The following is a 20,445-nucleotide window of genomic DNA, read 5'->3' as shown; positions in this document are numbered from 1 at the left end:
CTCGAGCGCACAAGTTAAGTGGTTAATTTCATATCGATTTTAAGAATTCAGTAGGCGATTTGTAACACTGATATTTAATCTACGAACATCTTCGTTCGATAGTAAGTAGTTAAAACTCTTCGTTTCATCGATCCTTTTTTACCGGTTTTTAAATTTTTCTGGTGTGTGGTTGGTTACCCTGTTACAACTTAATTAGTGCAGTCTAACTTAATTGGCAGGGATGGTAAGACCATGTTATCAAGATATTAATACCTTCTAAGTCGTATCTCATTATGAGAAATTACTGCTAGCATTAATGTAAATTTACTCCTACAGTTGAATTTTTTCAAATACCGCGAGAACTGGTCTAAAATTACAGTTCTAGCAAGTATTAAAAAGTTACTTTTCTATCCTAAAAACTTTGTTTTTCAATTTGCTATTATAACCTATATTTGTCTTTTTTTTTTAAATTTAATTTGATTATTATAATCTGTTATAAGCTTATTCATTCATAATACATTATCTCTTATTGTTAAAAACGATGAATAAAAATCGTCTAAAGTTACAATTCTAGCAAGAATTAAAAAGTTACTTTTCTATCCTAAAAATTTTGTTTTTTTTACTTGCTACAAGCAATGTTAAGTCTTGTAACGCATGAAAGTATAACACAGTGTTACCAAAAAGAACATTCTATTTGCGCACACTAGCCCCATATATTCTACTTAAATTTTATTTCACTACCACTATAAATATTGTGGAAATCTAGCTCTTCCGTGTTGACGGCTTCAACTATAAGCAGGGTTCCCTCGATCTGGTAAAAATATTTGAATGGTAGCTAAGAATTTTCAAGACTACTGGAAATTGCTAAAATTTATCTTTCATTTGTGAATTATTGAATTATTCCTCAGTTATTTTTTGCACCCATTTATATTTATTTTAAATTAAATATTTATTGATTGCTTCAAATATCTAGATATATTTTTTTTCATATATCAATTTTGCTACCACTTTAAGAAATTTTCCAGATCGTGGGAACCCTGATAATATATCAATGACAGAAATAAATATGCATATTTTGATTCGATATTACAGCTTTGAGTTTTTTTTCAAAATTAAAGTAGTAACTAACATAAGAATAGTAACTAACAGTTAAACAACAGTTAACTAACAGTTATAAAGTAGTAAATAACAGTTAAAGCACAAATTAAGCACCACTATTTTCACAGATGATACTATTCTTAATTGTAAACTATTCATCACTATTTATACTTGTCTTCCTCTAGCAAAAAATTAAATAAATAAATAAAAAATGAAAAACAAAAAAAAAATATAGTCTCACAAGTTTTTTGTTTTGCTTTATATTTAGCTTTCGCCCCTATTTGTGCAACGTGAAAGAGGAAACTGGACTATTAACCCTTTGGCGCAGGTGGGACACCTGTGTTCCTTTTATATAATTTTTTCTGACACTTTAATTACAAGCAAAAATATAATTTGGTATTTATTTGTTTTAAGAAACTGTCTAATAATAGCTAAATAAATCTGCCAGATTATCGAAATTATATTTTCTGAAATACAAAATCCAAAAAAGTAGTTGGAATTTTTTTAAATTCATATTCAGAAATTTAATCAATAGTTGATTTTGTAAATTATAGAAATTTCAAAGATGAATAACTGTTTTTCTTAAGTCCAAATAACTGCAAATTTGAAAAATTATTGTCTGAAGGTTATGCGTGTTCGGAAAATTTTGCTTTTAACATAGAAAAGACATCGATGTTTCACGTTGTATTTCATAAATTATTGAAATACCAAATATAATTATTTTGACCTAAATTAATACAAAGTAATAAAAAATGTATGAAAAATATTTTTAATAAAAATTCTGCGTCAAGTCTTAAACAGTGAAACATTTATAATTGTAGTATAGCGAAATAAGTTATTTGAAGAAATACGATTATTATAGTTACATATTCATATTGATGGAAATATGAAATATTCTTACCTTTTTGAAAATTTTTTTATGGTGATGATGTCCATTTTCTGTTGTTTCTTGAAGAGAAACTGTTGTAGCATTATTTCCCATTTTTAATGATAATCCTATATTATATTCCAAAATAGAACGAACTGCTACTCCTTCATCATAACACAAAAAAGTTCACCTGTTGAACACACACAACATACGTTCCAAAACTCAGAAGAAAAATTCCGTCCGGTTTCAGTGAAATCCAACTCCAAATTACAGATGGCCGGATGCTTTAAGACGATACAGTCGCCCGTTTTTCCCCTTACAGAAAATACACCTTCCCCCTTTTTATGTTATCACTAGATAAAAATGTTTAAGAACAGATGGGGGGAAGTAAAAATTTCCTCCTCTTGTTTTCTTGTCGTATGCTACGTTTAAATTCTTGGGATTAACGTTTTATCTAACATTCACCAGATTCCAATTCTGCTGCGTTTAGAACTTCTTTTTCTTTTTTTCTGTTTCTTTTAAGAAATGATATATTAGTTGTATTTTTAAAACGCGTCCCTGAGTTTGACAAGAAAATATGTCTGTTTTGAAAAAAAAGTTAAGCAATGCCACCGCCGAAAAACAAATATTAACGCTAAAGTTATAGAATAAAAAATCGTTTGCAATTGTTTATAAAAACAAGAATAATTTAATTAACTTCGAAATATACAGAATTAGTGCAATTGCTTAATACTCAAGTTAAGAAATTAATATGAAACATATCAATCTTTCATGTTATTGATTATTTACTTGTTTTTAATATTAGCATATTATGAGAAAAAACATTTTTACTCAAATATATGTTTAAAAAAAATCTTTTTTTAAGCAGTCCATGACATATTAAACGTACAAATTTGGAAACGGAAAATAAAAAAAAGTATACAGTAAAAAATAACTACGTTTTTGAAAAACTTAAAAAGTAAAACCAATAGATATTACATTATTAATTTAACGATAAATACAACCAGATCAAATCTAAATGCTGATTAACAGTTCTACCTGTTGAAGAAAATTTTCCAAATGTGTTCTAAGCAACATAAACAAAACGTTTATAAAATTATGATACCAACTATGGGATGAGCAGGCGATCTTGTAATTTTTTGAAAGAGCAGACAATATCAGGGATGTTTTGGTGTCGCACGTGGATGTTAAGCACATCAAATTTATGGATATCCTTTAGGATTGTAATTCAATACGTCCAGACGTTGCTTCATATTTCTCGGATATTAAAGATATCCACACTTCTTAGTTCCAGATCGACTTGTTTAGAATGTTTTGCTCCCCCGAGACAGAAACGTCTGAGTTGGAAACCGGTGCTGAGAAACCGGTCTTACGGTCAGATCAACGTAACGAATGTTTGATGTCTGAGCAACAAGAGAAGAGCCAAAGGTATACAAGACAACGTTTTTGATTGGCCGAGGGGTGTGGGAAGAAGGGAAAAATATTGTGTGACGTCACAATACCAGGTGATGTGATTTTCCTCCCTTCCCTCTGTTAGAAGGGAGAAGAGATGAGAGATTTTTTTTCTACCCTCCCGACATACAAAAGAGATGAAGAGCGCGCGAGGTTTTGGAATCGGTAGTTATTAAACATATCCGCGAAGGGTGATTGACACAACTGTGAAATTGGATTGGCTGATTGAAATATTCTTTTTACGAATAAAAAAAGAGTGTAATTACATTGTCTTCCTCGGGGAGCTTAAGTCTATTGAAAGAGGATGGCAAACGAGTTTTTATTTTATTTTCATTCTTGGAATATTATTATGAGATTAAACGCTATATTTGTCCCACGGAAAAGATAATTCTGAAAATAAGGAAATAATAAATAATATCAACTTTTCATTATTGAAAATTAAAATTATGGCAAATGTATATATATATATATATATATATATATATATTNTCTCTCTATATATATATATATATATAATTCTCAAACATCAAACAAGTAAAAGTTTTTATTCAATATGAAGCTCATAATATATTTAGGTCTTAACCTTCACTTGAATTTAAAAATGACACTTTATCGAACTAGATTTTCGTTTCATTTAAAAATTGATGAAAAATGTCATAATTTTCCCTACTCTAAAAGAAGAATGTTTTAAAATGTATTATAGTTTTATTAGTATTTTGGTTATCAATTCAATTTTTAAAAAAAACAAACAAACAAAAAAGAACATTTATGGACGCAATTTACGAACATTTATGGATTTAGAACGCATAGTCTTTACCAGGATTGATTGTACTCCGGAAAAAAGAAAAAGGTTTGGAGGAAAACTATTATATTTTTGGATTGTTTTCACTAGGAATAAATGTTCAGGATTATCAAGATTTATAATCAGATATTTTCAGCCATAGGAAAAGGTATTGTATATACTTCATAACTTTTAATGAGTCTTGATAACTAAGGTTCTTTATTTTTTCTGAGAACAAGCTAGATATAAAATGGTTTTATAACCAGTTTTTTCTATTTTCCCTGGCACAGACAGCCTTGCAGTACATTTCCCTTTTAAATATTACGTACGATAACTTAAGGTTCTTTAAGGTCTTGTATCTTGTGTTGGCGAAATCGAAATTGTGTTAGCAAAACCGAGAAAGCGCTAGAAGGAATTTCCTTGAAAATAAAAAAAAATAAACTTATTATCAGCATCATCTCTAATTGCATAAGGCCTTTAGGCCTATAAAAGGTCTTTTACCTTTCCACCTGGAATTATTTAATCATAAGTTTTATTGCAGCTTGTGTATTAACCCTTTCCGGAAGAGCAAATTTTGATTGGAAGTTTTAGTCAGGCAGGACAATATCAAGTTAGACCAGGGCTGCCAACCTTCCACGCTATTTGTAAAAATTTGTTTTAAATTTAGTTATGTTTATGTCTTAAAGTAATTTTTTTCTTATTTATTTATACTTATTTTACGCGGCACTACGTATAAATGATTTAAAAGTTCATATACAACGCTACTTTGTACCAGCTCTCTCGTGATGAGGCTTCTAAAATATTGTCGAAATTACCAAAAATTCTGAAAGCTTTGGTTTTCAAATGTCTTCTACTCTGTAAAATGTTTTGCAGAAAGCGTAGTAGTCTGCAGGCCTGTTAGACAGTACATTCAAAGTAAAGTGACATAGTTTAGCTAATTGTTGTTAAAAGAACAGTGGTTGCTAAACGTCTAAAAGTAATTAGTTTTAATATCTAGTGGTTTGTAACATTTGTTGAATTAGTGTTACCAGACTGGCTACAATGCACCGGTAAGGGTTAAGAGCAGAGTATTCGGTAATAGAAATGTTTGTTTCAGACTCTCTTATTCCCCGAATTATACTCTATTAAAATTTTCACAGAATACTCAAAATGTTTTAAAATTTATATATTATAACCGGCGTTGAGCTGCTGACCCGATTCTGATTTTGCAAGTATGAAAGCTCAACTTCGAACACTGGTAATTTTGAATCCAACCCAGAAAACAAGGGAATGCCTGGATCAAGCATTGGGACAAACTAGTCATCGTGCAAGAATTTTTTGATGGAACTAACCTGAATTGTGTCACATGGAGAATAAAACCTCGAAGACCTCCGACGCTTAACCCAACGGAGGGGATTCTAACCGATGATCCGTCTACCACTGAAGACATCAGCACTATGGTCGGTGCAAGACGCGGGCAGAATTCGTATCAACCAGCCACCTCTGGGATTCGAATCTAGGTCTCATCTTTTGGAGATGAACGCTCTATCCTCTGAAGCACCGCGGCTGCTTCAAAAATATTAATATCATAACAAAATAAATTTAAATTTAAGTAAGAGCAACTATAGTAAAGGTATTTCGGTACTTACTCATTTCGCTGGCGCAAGGAAATTCAGCTCAATATTACATAGAATATTTTTTATATTTTATTTATTTAAATAAAAAATTAAGCACAAAAACATATGAATTTTCTGTTTTTTTTCCCTCTAGAGACTAAATCACCGGTTCAGCCAAAATAGATTAATACTAGTATTATTTTATTTACATTTAATTTCACTTATTTATTTATTTTCGTAAAAATAAATTAGAGGCCCCTACTCGTTGTCGTTCGCAAACTTCTGGAATAGCTTTTGCAGTTCTTTTTGGATCGCTTTGCGATTCTTCGTAATAAAATGAAATATTTAATGAATAGATTAAGATGACCAGTCGTCCTTAAATCTTGACCATAGTCTCTCTGAGGACAGAAAGTATTCTCAAATTTTGAAGTATGTCCTCAAATGTGCTCGAATTTCTCCAATAACATATTTTTTAATATGAATTAAAAAAAAAGTTTAAAGATCCGCATAAGTTTTTTTTAACGAGATAGTTTTGCCTTACAGTAAATACAAACGAAAAGCCAAAAAGCACCAGGCTAAAACGAGCAGTTGAAAACACTATACTCGTCTTAAAATTATATAAGTAAAAATAAATAAATAAGTAAAAAAAAAAAATTAATTTAACAGAATACTTGTCATAAAATTATTTAAGCAAAAATAATTAAATAAATGAAGAAAAAAAATACAAAATATAATTTAACAGAATATTACATGATATTTCAAAACTTATTTAAATCAAGTTTGATGAAGATGATTCTGCACCTGATATTAGTTATCAATCAGAAAAAAAATTTTTTTTCACATATAAGTTCATATTTTCCATAAATATATAGTGTCCTCAAATCATAAGAAGTTTCGAGGACGCTCAACTGATTTGTCCTCAAATCATGGTTTATAAATCTGGTCACTTTAGAGTAAATTAAAACTCCTCCTCAACTCCAGTTATCTCGAATTTTTAGGAATCACTGACAGCCCTGCGAATCCGGAGGTGTTGAAAACCAAATGATTCATACTTAAAGGAGATCCACATTATCGTCTGTAATTGTCTTAATCAGTATATGATATGAATGAACAATGTGGGTAAATATCGTCATGCATGGGGGTCTTCTGTGTCTGCCTGTTGGGTAGGAAGAGTGGTTGACCAACTCACCGTGAAAAGAAGATGGACGGAAATCGGCAATTCTTTGTGTCTTTAACCTCCTTTTTATAACGAAAAAGGCACTCATTCGAAGGAAAGTGCCTTACAGACATCTTTGAGAACGGCCACTCTTTGCAAATATTTGATCTAATTCGATTGGAACAGGAACGATTATAACGTGATTATAAGAGTGATTTTTTTATTTCATTTTATTAATATGACTGGAGCACAGCCCGTTTCTAAAATGGACATCGAGTCAAAAAAAAAGGTTATCACTTTGATTAACTTTTGATTCAACGATTTGATTCAGATTTATAAATTTTTTAAATGATTTAATGATTTGATTCAAACTTTATGTATGCTATTTAGTTAACTGGTAACTTGAATTAGGTAGATTCCCTGTAACTAGCATATTTGGCTACTATTAGTTTAAAAATTATTCAAAAGTGAAAGATATTAAAGTTGTTTCAAACAAAGACATATTTCTCTTGAAATGCTGATTAGTTTATTACAATGCATCAATTGCCGCTATAGCGAGCTTGTCATTAGTTTCAGATACAGATATTTAATATCGAAATGGTAGAACAAAAGAGTAAAAGACAAAAAATGCAATAAAAATCATTGATAACACTTAATGTTGATTTAAATACTATTCAGAAGAAAGGAAGGCTCATGGTAGATATAAGAGCAAGAAAAGGCGCATTCCTTTGTAGTGTGTGGCAGGTTTCCTAAATTTGCAGTTTTTTTTAGAAGAGAGAGCCAACTTAGCTGGTGGTCCGTTCACTTTTCAGGATTATAAGAAGGAAATAAGGTGAACTGATGTTCACTTTCACTGCTGGTATTTTATTTTATACAGGTGCTGAGCAGGCGATACAATTCTAAATTTACGACTATTAATGTTATACATCAGCCTTGTAATTTTGAACCCAACCCAGAAGACAAGATAGCTCCTTAATCATTCATTGGGACAAATTAGCCACTGTGAACGACTTTTTGATCGAACTAACCCACATTTCCGTTACATGGAGGGGAAAATCGCGAAAACCTCTTACGGTTAGCCTAACGGCAAAGGGACTCTAACCCATGAGCCGTCAATCACTGAGGATATTTAACATCAGCACTGTGGCCCGTGTGAGCCGGGATTAGAATTTGTATTAACCAGCCGATAATTGAACCTGAGTCGTCTCATTCGAAAGCGACCCAATTTCGAGTTTACGACTGTTCAATTCCGTAGCCTTGTAATTTTGAATCCAACTCAGAAGACAAAGGAACTCCAGGATTAAGCATTGTATCAAACTAGCCATTGCGGATAACTTTCTGATGGAACTAACCAGCATTTACGAGACATGGAGAGGAAAAGCACGAAAACCTCTCACAGTCAGCCCGACTGCAAGGGAATTCCAACCCATGATCCGTCTGTCACCGTCGTTAATTTACGTCAGCACTGTGATCGATGTGAACCGGGAGCAGAATTCATATTCCCTCAGCCATCGAAACTATAACCTCTTGTATTAATAAAAATAAGTAAAAATGCTAAAAAATTTGCCGTTTTCCGTATAATATTGCATATTTAATCAAAAGAAAAACTCTTTTCTTTTGCTGAAACAAGTGGACTTTTCGTAATATGCGGTAAGCGTTACATCGAGTTTTGTCTGTATTTCGTAGGAGAGAGTAAACGATAGAACAATCCTTTTTAACCTGATAAGAAAGTCCATAAAATGCACTCTGAATAGAAAGAACCATCGTAAAAACTTTTTAACTGGAAGAGGAATGTATGACAATGGGTATCGAGGTTATTGTACCAACAGAAAAATCTCTCTCAGTCAAAGCAAAGATCTTTTTTTTATGGGATTCCACTACAGAAAAGGGAAAATAAATATATAAAAAAATAAATGAGATAGTTTTCTGCGAATGCGCATTGAAATATAGAACAATATGCTATCGCATTTTTTAAAGTTAAAGCAGTCTTGTTTGTTAAAAAAAAATTATTTTATTTGTATATTTTTCTTTTTTTTCCTTCTTTTTTCTAAATCATAAAAAATTATTTAATTTTATTCTTTTATAAACTAAAATTTTATTATTAGATTTAAGGTTGTTGCTCGTTACAAGTCTTTTTTTTTTTTTAAATTCAGTCGTATCCCTTTAAAGTGAAACATCTGCAGATCCAGCAAGAGGCCTCTATAAATGATGGTTTCTTATATCCAAAATCTTTTAAACAATATTAAATAATTGTTAGAAATAATGATTGCAATAGTACATAATTTACTATCAATTCGTGTACAAAATAGTTCATAATTAAACCAATACGTCGTCCCATATACTAGTTTTTGGAACCACGCTCGTCGTTCATTCAAGCGAAGAAATGACTCATTTTAAACTCCAATTCATCGTTCACTTAAAAAATCACAAAAACGAAATTTGAGTTCACTATAAAGGAACTACCATTTCAACTGCACAGTTAAAAGTTAGAAAAAAACAACTTTTGTTTAATAGCAATTCTAAGGGTGCCATTAAAACGATTACAACACCTGAGTGTTCCTTAAATCCCGGGTTCATTATAGCAGGGTAAGACTGTATTATCCATTTTGTATGTTCATGTTCATTTTTTTAAAGGCTGCGAACTCAGAAAGACAGTCACACAATATTTATAGAAGTTAAACAGATATTAAGGAAACTACTATTTATAAAATTTTACCAGCACTTGAAATCGTCTTTATATAAGGTGTTTTGAATGTAGTGCTTAAAAATTATTTTAATTAATTGTTAAAATATATTTTTTTTCTAGTACTTTAATAATTGGTTTGGCAGTGTTGAATTTTTAGATTTGTGGAAATTGAAAATGCAAGTGCATTGAAAGGTAAACAAAGATAAACATTGACATTTGTTTTATTTGATATTTATATACCAATACCAGAGAAAAAGGAGAGCTGAAATTTTTTTTTCTCCAAAAAACACGCGTTTACTGTGTTTTATTGAGTGATAGGCTTTTATTCTAAGCTCATTTTTCATTCAATACATTACCAATTCGTTATAATTTTTTTTTTTTTTTAAAAAAAAAACCCTTTTTGTAAAACAAACTATAATTATATCGGATAAAATTAGAATCAGAGGAAAATAAAATCAAGTAAAAATTTGAGGAAGTTATGGAGATCTTAATTTGAAAATGAAATTAGTGATATTGAAAAAATAAAAAGTTTATTTTGGAGTTTATTTCAATTATTTTTCTTTCTTTCAAATTTTACGCCATTTTAAGGCTGCACCCGGGAACAGATGACCCTTCTTGCCTCCTGCTAGCTTTGTCATTGCTTCCGGAAACTTCCGTAAATGTTTGCTACCTGATATGGCAGGGTAGCCACTTTCGAGAAAAGTTTAAAAAACTGGTAAAAAATAAAATGTTTTAACTAAATATCACCCAAAAATATTTGCCGCAAAATTAAAGCCAATGAAATTTGTAATAACCGCATGAAACTACTGTCAGTGTCACAGTTGTCAGATGGAAATGCAGTGGTCACCCTGCCAAGGTGACCTCTTATATGGTGAATTATGTTGATGATTTGTGATATCATATTTAAATCTCATTCTTCAAACAACAAATCGAAATCGTAAAAGAAAAAGAAAAAAGAAGCGACGGTAATAAACCTTGAAGGAATGGAACGGTAACAAAAAGGCTCATTTCATAGCAATAATACAATCTTGGCCATAAAAGCTATCATAACATTTTGCTTTTTCATTGCCACTGATGCACACCAAGTACAGATCTGCTAACAAAAAAAAAGAACTTTTTTTTTATTTATTTATTCTATGGCGGAAGTTGAAAAAGATATTTGAGAACGAGGCGACAATCGTTTGCTTCTTGTTGTAGGTGGCAAAGATTCCATGTCATTTCAATTTTCGAGCGCACGCAACCGTACAATTTTTTCGCATTTTCTAAGTTGAGATTCAATCTAATCAATCATTTTTGTTGTGCTCATCTTGAGTGACGAGCGGTGATATTTAAATAAATTATTAAAAAAAAAATCCGACTGTTTTACATTCTGTGTTATTGACCTTTTAATTTACGCGTTTTTGAATTACATGAAACAGCGTTGTTCAGCGAACTATTGGCCCACTATTTTTATAGCCGTGATTATTTAAAAAAATTATAAATTGAATTTGACTACAGGCGATTTTATAACGTGGTATTTTTAGTAGAACAACTTTAAAATGGCTATTTTTATTTACTTTTCCCTCCTTATTGAAATTGCAATATGAATTATTGGTGATGTTTCATATTGAGAAGAAGTATACAGGGTTATTCATAATTCCCTCCGGGGTTTCGAAGCATTATAATAAAAAAACGAAGACTAATATGGCAAAAAAGAACATATGAATTATTCCGAAAGTATTCAAGTTTTAATTTAAGCAGTTGTCGGTAGATGACAGTAACATGTACCACTAAAGCCAGTTGTAGTAAAGAAAAATGGCCTTTACAGGCGGAGGGAATTATGAATAACCCTGTATTTGGAGGTATTATTATTGGCTATTTCTATTATCATAGTACGTATCTGATAAGATTAGTAACTGATAGATAACATATCCAGCTGGTTTCGGAGTATTTTTGCTACAAAGACTCAATTAAAATTTTGATTTTATGTTTTGTAAGCAGGAGTTCTAAAATTATAAATTTAAAGCAAAATTTAAAAATTCATGAGATATTTTTCTAAATAATGGAAAATTTGAGATTAAAAATTGCGAATTTTTCATGTCACACTAATAGCTCTACAACAAAATGGGATGCATTAATTTTAAAATAATTTTTTTTCTAGATCGATAATGTGACTAATTACCTGTGTTTTGAAATAAAATCTTAAAAAAGTTTTTTTTAAAAAAGAAATAGAATTAAATACATTGCTTAATATCAAATTTTTAAATAAAAATTCTAAATATTCTTACTTGAAGCTCGATAAAAATAAAAAGTTCATACTTACATCTAAGTTTTTGGTTCAAAACATCGGTAACATTCAAAAACTCTTTATATAATTTCAAAAAAATTTTATAATAAACTTTTTTGTAATGTATGTAAGCGAAAAGAAATTTTCTTTAAATCAAAGTTCTTCAGAAAATGTATTTAAAAATGAAGTTATCATAATTTTGGCTATTTTAGCTTGTGAGTTGTAACGCAGATAATTAATTTACAAATAATTTCGGTCGATAGTAATTAGTTAAAACTTTTTGTTCCTTTCATTCTTTTTTACCAGTTTTTAAATTCTTCTGAAATGCGGCTATTCTGGTATTTGTACATTTGGAGACTTGAATACTCAATGCAAAGAACGAAGTTATAAATACCGTGCGAAAAAAAAGTAACTTGAAAAACTTAGCGTTCCTAACTCACAGGAAACTATTCGACCTATTTCGCTTTTGTAATTCGCTATGTAAAATAAGGCTCTTTAAAATGACGCAAAAAATTGTATGCCTTACAATTCGGAATCTTTCTCGACTGTTATAAAATGAAATGGAAAAAAAAATATTCGATTGAAGTAAATTTTTGCATGGAATTATCTTTGGATAAACGATTTTTATAATTGTGTTCACGTAAAAACTTCTTCAATTCGCTTAAAAAGTTTTCGAAAGATGACGAAATACGCAAAAAGTAAAATTAACGTCAAGGGGTCCTAACTATGGACACCTTTCCTGGCCAAACTATTGGGACCATATTTCCCAGATTGTGGTTACTGCTATATTTTGGGGGGTCAGTCATCGAAGTTGGTAATTTATTAAACGTCGCACTAGAGCTGTAAAATAGGCTATTGATGATGGTCTGGGAAACATCCTTGAGGATGATCCGAAGACGTCAGTCATCGAAGAAAAGCTCTGTTTATTCAGAGAAAGTACGTTCAATGAAAATCCAAACCATATTTTATCTATTCAATCTATAAAATTTTTTTTATCAGAAAACTCAAGATTTATTTTATTTCTAATGCTAAATATTAGATTTTGTGAGCAAAAAAAAATATTATTGAATGAAGATAGAAATGTGGAAGTTTGACTAAAATGTGAAATTTTCACAACTAATTGTAATAGATGTTGGAATGATATAACTTGAATCTCAATAATTGATTACATCTACTGATAATTCTAAGACTGCTTATTTTCCAGGTAAGGAATTTTCCAGTTTTTGCAAAAAATTGCAACTTTTCCAAATTATTCCCTGCTTTTTAGATTTAAAATAAAATTCCCTAGAAATTCTAGGTTTTCCCTCTTTTCCCCTGACCCTTTACATGCCATGAAAACATAAATTTTAAAGTTAATAGCTGTAGATTTTTAAAATTTTTCTTAAATTTAATATCTATGTATAAGTTAAAATTTTTTTTATTAAAACACTGATTAAGATTAGGAACCAACTCAAATTTAAAATATATTTCCTTCATTTAACCAATATGAAAAGAATAAAAAAATAAATTACTTTTGTATTTTTCATGCACATCTCTAGTAATGTGGGTCGTCAATTTTAAATCCTAAAGTTGCATACATTTCATACCCTTTCAAGTGTATGAATTTTTTTTAAACGAAACTTGTTTCTGAAAGGTAATAAAAAGTATCTAAATAAACATTGTATCTCCCTTATCTTAATGGCTTATTTTATGTAAAAGCCATGTCCCAAAAAGCGAACCAGCGTTTTTAATCACAATTACTTCTCATTCCGAGCGTGGTCAACAGCATCGATTAAAAACTCGCCAACAATTACCCTGATAACTTCATTATTTTCAATGCAGGAAAAGTGAACGTTTGGCGATAACATCAGTTAAAAAGAAATCAGACGCCTTTTAATGTCGCCTCTAACTAACTTTCAGTTTCCGGATTGTGTTCTAAACAAAGAAAAAAATAATCAGTTAACTGGAATCAGGGCTTCCGCTAAAGATTACCAGAGAGAGCAAACAAAGCTGAATATTTTGAGACTTATTGCGAAGCTGTTTTATGCAAACGTACTGGAATTCGCAATTTGATATTCAATATGGCTTGTGGCACGAATAAGTAGTTACCTCCGTGTCACGTGATGTGTTCATTGTTTAATTAGAATGTTTTTAAAATGATGCAATTTATATACATTTTATTACTGAATGAAGTAATAACCCAAAACAAGTTATAAATTACCTTTAGTAACAATTACTTCAGTTGCATGAGATTTTTTAAGATGACTCTAAATACTTTATCGCTGATTTCAAATCTGCAATTGGTTTCTCTTCTTTTGGTTTCTTTTTTTTGTCGAAATGTACAAGTTCAAAAACGTTCTATATATTTCGCACTAATGTAGAGACAAACTTTTAGGGGAGTCAGGGCACCTCATCTGGATTGAACCTGCATAGCCCATGCCCGGAAATGAGGTTGTACGCCGCTTCTTCGTGTGCATCTGAACAATCCTAATAGGGAAGTGCCACTAGCTGCGTACGACGATATTACCAGAGGTATAGATCCACATGCAATTTTCCCAATATTTTGACAAAAAATATACTTGAAAATAAAACTCTAGCTTTAGGAGCAAAACTAATTTCTGATTTAAAACACCACATCTGAATTAAGTAAGTTTAACTATTTGTATAAATATAACCAAAAATTTATTCTCCAGTGTTATTTATTCTAGCCACCTTTTTATGAGAGCAGAACGAAAAACATAATAGCATAGTTGCCCAATCTCTCGATTCGTAACTATCCATGGTAGATTTTCTTTACATTTTTAAAGTGGTAATAAAATGTGTACATTAATGTATTTATTTTTGCTTGATTGAAAACTTTATTGTCTTCAAAAAATATGAAGATAGGGTAATCTAAGTTTGGCATGCTTCTAGCACTCAAAAATAGGCTTTCAAATCTGGCATATCTTCGGAACGGGCACCAATATTTGAGAGCTTGAAACATTTCGACTCTTATTACCATCTTCACAGTTTTTGAAACCAATAAAGTTTTTAATTAAATATATATTTCCTCTTCAGTTTCTTGGTATTATTTATTTAATATTTATCTCTGTTTTTTACAGAGTTTTATGTAATTATTTTGATCAACATTCAATATAAACAATTTTGAATAAATATAAGACAGTCTTGACGCTGTTCTTTAAAAATATTAAGTGCTAAAAATATTATTCAAATTTTAAAACGATTTATTATGAAGATAAAAAAAATTGATAAAAAAATAAATTTTGAAACTTCATTCTGTCACTTAATAAAGATTACATGCGCATTTTATACCACTATTAGAATTTTAATTTAAAAATTTGATCTTCTATATAGTCAACGTTTCTTTCGCCTTAATATTTCAAAATTATAAATATTATTTTCATTTTTGTCAAAAATTCTGCAACTGCGATATTTTAAAATTAAAGATGTAATTGACACTGTAAAATGACTCTAAACTAAATTTTTCTAGAACGTCATTTGTAATGCTATACTTTAACATCACTACAAAATATTGAATTATCGCAAGAGTATTCCGGTAGGTACTTTATTTACGTCATAGTAGAGCAGCACAATGGGCTATTGGCGACAGTCTGGGAAGCATCCCTGAGGTGATCCGAAGACATGCCATCGCAATTTTCATCTTCTGCTGCGGGGATGACTCCCCTGCTTCGGTAGCCCGATGACCTGCTCGCGAAGACGAGCGTTTCGGTAGAATGTAGAACAGTTTAACGAGGACAGATACCGCGTAACCTCGGTCCCTGCGCAGACTGATCAAAGTGGTCATCCATCCGCTTACTGACCGCAGCCAATGATGCTTGACTTCGGTGTTCTACTAGGAACCGTGTTTTTACGATCAGTCCACTGCGGGACAAGAAGATTCCCGAGTAGATTAATAATCAGGGCCTGATTATAAGCCTAGGCCCAATAGGCATGGGTCCAGGGCCCACAATTTCTGAGGGTCCTCAAAAATTAGTAAAAAGACTGATGAAAGGTGGGCTAGCTATGTGTTGGTTTAAGTACTAAATAAAAAATAATTCCAGATTACAATAAAGAATAATTCAGCTAATCAGTGATTTTCAGCAAAAATCACTGATTTCAATTGTTTGTGGACACCAAACTATTTTTATTTTGACACAACATTGTTTTGTTGTTTTATATTTTGCTTTAATTTATAGATACGTAAACTTTATCTTAGAAAAATAAGCTTCAATTGTCTGCTTTGAAAATTTTTTAAAATGTTTTTCTTAAATCATGCAGTTTAATAGATTCTTTTTCATTATTAGGACTACTCTTCAGAGATTTAATTTCAAAATATTGTGTAAGGGGCCCAGAAAATTTGATGGGCCCAGGGCCTGAATTTGCCTTGATCAGTTCCTGTTAATAATGGTAGTGTCAAGAAATTGATTTGATTTCTTAAAGATACTGGATGGTATTTATTTGTTGAAGAAGTTCGATGAAATTATTATTAGTGGGATGTATAGTTAGAAAGGAAGTCAGTATTAATAGAAAATTTATCTTGAAGATGATGATTAACACAAGTTGAAGAATCATAGTTGTTAGTGGAAAACAGTGCTTGAATAAATATGTTGATGCATCATTTTAGGAAATTATTATTATCCATTCGTTTAATTATTCTATTGTCCAGAGTGTGAAGATAGTGAAGAAACAAATATGATAAATACTAAAAAAAATTTCATTTTCGAAATTTATGTGGAACTCCAAAAGTAACGATTAATCTTAATTTTTAATATAAATAAACATTATGAAATTATAAATTTGGAAAATGACCTAGAGGATGAGGCTGCAGAGCTAAGGCCCACAGGACGTTCAATACCAATGTATAAGTCATTAATTCACTGTTGCGACTAAATCGGACATCAAAATCTATTTTTAACTCTTCATCTCTTAAGCTGCTTTAGTTCTCTAACCACAAAAACTTTTCAGTTGCGGGGTTACATTAATTTTGGTAATTAAGCGATTGGCAAAAAATAATTAAATATTAGCATGAGATATTGTGAGATTGGCTGAATTGGCAGGGTTCTTCTTTGATAATGAGCTAATAATGGATCTCTCCTGCATAACAAAAGCGTTGATTATATACCACTTTTAATTTGACTTTTGATTACATAGGTTGTGGGGGATTTATCTCCCATGGTCTGTCCTTATTGATATTATTATGCAAAATTTATTATTCCACTTTATGGATAAAAATATTCTTTTAGTTTTGTACCTCGAGTTCTACAATTGCTACTGAATAAAAATTTTATCATGATAATAATCATGTTCATCATCAACTGTTGTAATTATCCTATTTTCATCATCATCTTCAATATACCATCAGCAACCGCTTCATCTTGCTGTTATAGGAGGATTAATAACGGAGTGGGGTTTTCTGGTGCATTTCTTACTTTTCATAGGATTAATAAAAATAATTTAAGACTTTTTCATATAGTCAAAAAAAGAATAAAACCACTACTCGCCTAACCACTATTTTTTTTAAAGAAAGAATTTTTATTATACTTTTCGGTTAACCGGGTGCAAGAAAATTAAACTGTTTTTTTTTTTTTTTTTTAAATTTTGTTTTTTACTTTGTTTATTTTATTTGTTTTTTGAGAACGTTCATCTTGTTCAGTGTTTAAAAATAAATGAAATAAAGAAATAAAAAAATTAGCGTTTTTTCTATATTTTTGGCGCCATTTCGCTTGCACTCATATGCCGAAGAGTCCCATATTTTTATTTATTTTTTCATTTATCTATTTATTTATTTTATTTTGTTTTGAATTTAAGCACTTTTTTGGAGCTACTTTTAAGTTAGACTGACACAAGCGCTTAGTCACCAAAAACAGTAGACCTTCACCAACTTTATTTTAATTTCACTTAGTTTTTAAACACACAAAAATTAAATAAAAAATTTAATGAAATTTAAAAAAAAAATAGTTGAATATCCTTGCGTCCGTCGAACCGAAAAGCACCTTTTTTGTGTCCTTGTTTCAGTAACTGAATGCAGGATTTTAATCTTCTTTAGAAAAACATAAATAAATAACATAACGTGCAGCTGTGAAGCCTGTGTAAGATTCTCTGTTTAAAATATACCAAACATGCATTTTTCCAAGAGTAGCGGTACCATTACAAGGATGTTTCTTGAACGTACAAAGACCATTTTCACTTTGCCATATTGTCTGATTGAACTACCATTTAGAGCGTAAAAATACGAAAATTACCAGAAAGCATGACATTTAAACTTTCTTCACTTCATACCTTCAGTTGCGTTACACCCGGAATTCACATTTCTATTCAGTTTCAACAATAGTTTGACACTTCTCTGCTCGTGTCAAGTAAGTTGAAGAAAGAAAGATAGAAACGGAAGAAATCCGTTCTCAGATAGCAGAGTTATTCTTTCGAATCATTCTTTTGAAACAAGACGGAAAAAAAGTGTTCTAGCACACCGGGATGACTCTACAAAATTCCAGATTTGAAATATTCTGTTCCATGCAAGTCACCCTAGATCGTTATCCCATCTTGATTTACTAAACAAAAGAGTTTATTGCAGTAATTACTAAACAAACAACAACAAGCACATTCCTTTTAGCTTACAGGGTAAAAACTGTTATCTTATCGCTGTTTTTCGAAGCTCTGTCGCCAAGGTAAATAAAAAAAAGCCATAGTTTAGGTGCCTCACACTTGAAGAAATGTGTTGATTTTAAACTATGTATATAATCTTGCCGTGAAGAAATATCTGGGCTTTAGAACGGACAAATGACTTAAATATTTAAAAAGTTATTAATCTTTTTTTAAAAATCACCAATTTGGCGACATTTTCCCACTTAAATGAAAATTATCAAAATCGTTGCCTTATTCTCAGTTTTAGCAAACTTTTATGAGTACAATTAATGCAGTACTGGAGTAAGTTTTTAAATATTAAAAAATTCCACCAGAAAAACTTTTCATTTTTGCAAAACTGTGGCTTTTCTCGATAGTGACATTTTGCGCCATTTTCAAAATAAGCGTAGACAGTCAACATCTTGAGACAGCGCTATAGGCTGTAACAATTCAAACTCTTTTTGCTCACAAAATCTAACATTTAGCATTAAAAATAAAAAAAAATCTTAAGTTTTCTGATAAAAAAAATTGCATAGATTGAATAGATAAAATATGATTTGGATTTTCATTGAACGTACTTTCTCTGAATAAACAGAGCTTTTCTTCGATGACTGACGTCTTCGGATCATCCTCAAGGATGTTTCCCAGACCATCATCAATAGCCTATTTTACAGCTCTAGTGCGACGTTTAATAAAATACCAACTTCGATGACTGACCCCCAAAATATAGTAGTAACCACAATCTGGGAAATATGGTCCCAACAGTTATAATAATAGCATATTATTCGTAAAAAAAGCATCATTTCATGTTAAACTTCGAAAAACAGCTTTATTTAACAATAATTGGAGGTTAACAGTCAGACGGCAGAATTTTAGATTAGATTGTACCACCGAATTGTGCTCCTTATCTAAATTTTCCTGATGATATCGCTTCAGGCAGTATAGGGCAAGATTAAGAAATTTTGTTAATGGCTATTGATTTATTGTATAAAATAATTGAAAGATAACTGAATAAATTATAATTTGAAAAATAACTCGAATTTTCGATTAAATCATCGGCAAAAACAAGTCGTAATAATATCGTAATAAAAATACGGGATATTTTAAATCGCATGGAAAAGCGTAACAACAACCACCTTAAAAAAATAAAAAAATCATTTAGATTTACTATGAAATCGAGACAAATGAAAATGGCAAAAAGTTGATGAATTAAATGCGAGACTTAAAACTTACGAGTTGTAATAAATGCATTGGGATTTTAAAAACCACATAAAAATTGTTACAAATGCTTTAAAAAAAATGATCGAAACGTGTTTTGAATTTTTGATGAAATCGGCAAAAATAAAGCTAGTCAAAAGTGATTGCTTAAATTCGAAATTCGCGTGTCGTAATCTCGTATTAAAAATATTGAGTTCTTTAAAGCCATGCAGAATTTCCTAGCAATAACCGTTGAAAATGCTATCGAAAAACAACGTAGATTTACGATAGATTCTTGTTGATGGTGTGCATCAGAAAGTGATGATTCAAATGAGCAATTCAAAATTTTCGACATTTTTTTTATTTTTCAAAATTTTTTTTTCATTGTGCTCAGAAGCTCTCGCGGCAGCACATCAATAGATGTCAGGCTGCATGTTGTGTACACAAACATCATCATTCCATAAATTAAGCCTTAATTTCTGAGCAGTTACAAAATATTACCTACCTCCAGCAGTCTTAATAACCATGGTTGATGTTAAATAAAATGATATTTAATTTCCCTAAAATAAGAATGAAATGACTGTTAAAAATAACGACGAAATAAAGAAGAGAAAAGAAAAAACATTATTTTTCCTTCAAAAAGAGCAGTTCTTACCCTTAGTCACTTTCTTGAAGAAACTGATTTGCTTATCAGTAGAAAGATCTTATTTCTTAATACATATTGGAATGTAAGTAAAAAACACTCATTTACGTGATTAACAAATGCT

General features: G+C 30.6%; 1 protein-coding gene across 2 annotated transcripts in view; it reads right to left on the bottom strand.

Annotated features, from left to right (window-relative positions):
• Positions 1-20,445, bottom strand: part of LOC107443771 (protein FAM107B) — a 177,128-nt gene that overhangs the window by 83,936 nt on the left and 72,747 nt on the right. Inside the window, exon 1 of one of the 2 annotated variants that reach the window (XM_043045645.2) lies at positions 1,979-3,379. The exons of the other annotated variant lie outside the window; for it this stretch is intronic. Coding sequence (XP_042901579.1) covers positions 1,979-2,059 — 81 coding nt within the window. The 5' untranslated portion in view covers positions 2,060-3,379. Of the gene's footprint in view, positions 1-1,978; positions 3,380-20,445 lie in introns of those variants that run through there. 2 annotated transcript variants of the gene reach the window in all.

The sequence above is a fragment of the Parasteatoda tepidariorum genome, chromosome 2 (genome assembly GCF_043381705.1).
Source record: "Parasteatoda tepidariorum isolate YZ-2023 chromosome 2, CAS_Ptep_4.0, whole genome shotgun sequence".
NCBI lineage: Eukaryota > Metazoa > Arthropoda > Arachnida > Araneae > Theridiidae > Parasteatoda > Parasteatoda tepidariorum.
Note: the sequence above shows the minus strand (reverse complement) of the source record. Positions and strands in the feature narration are given on the sequence as shown.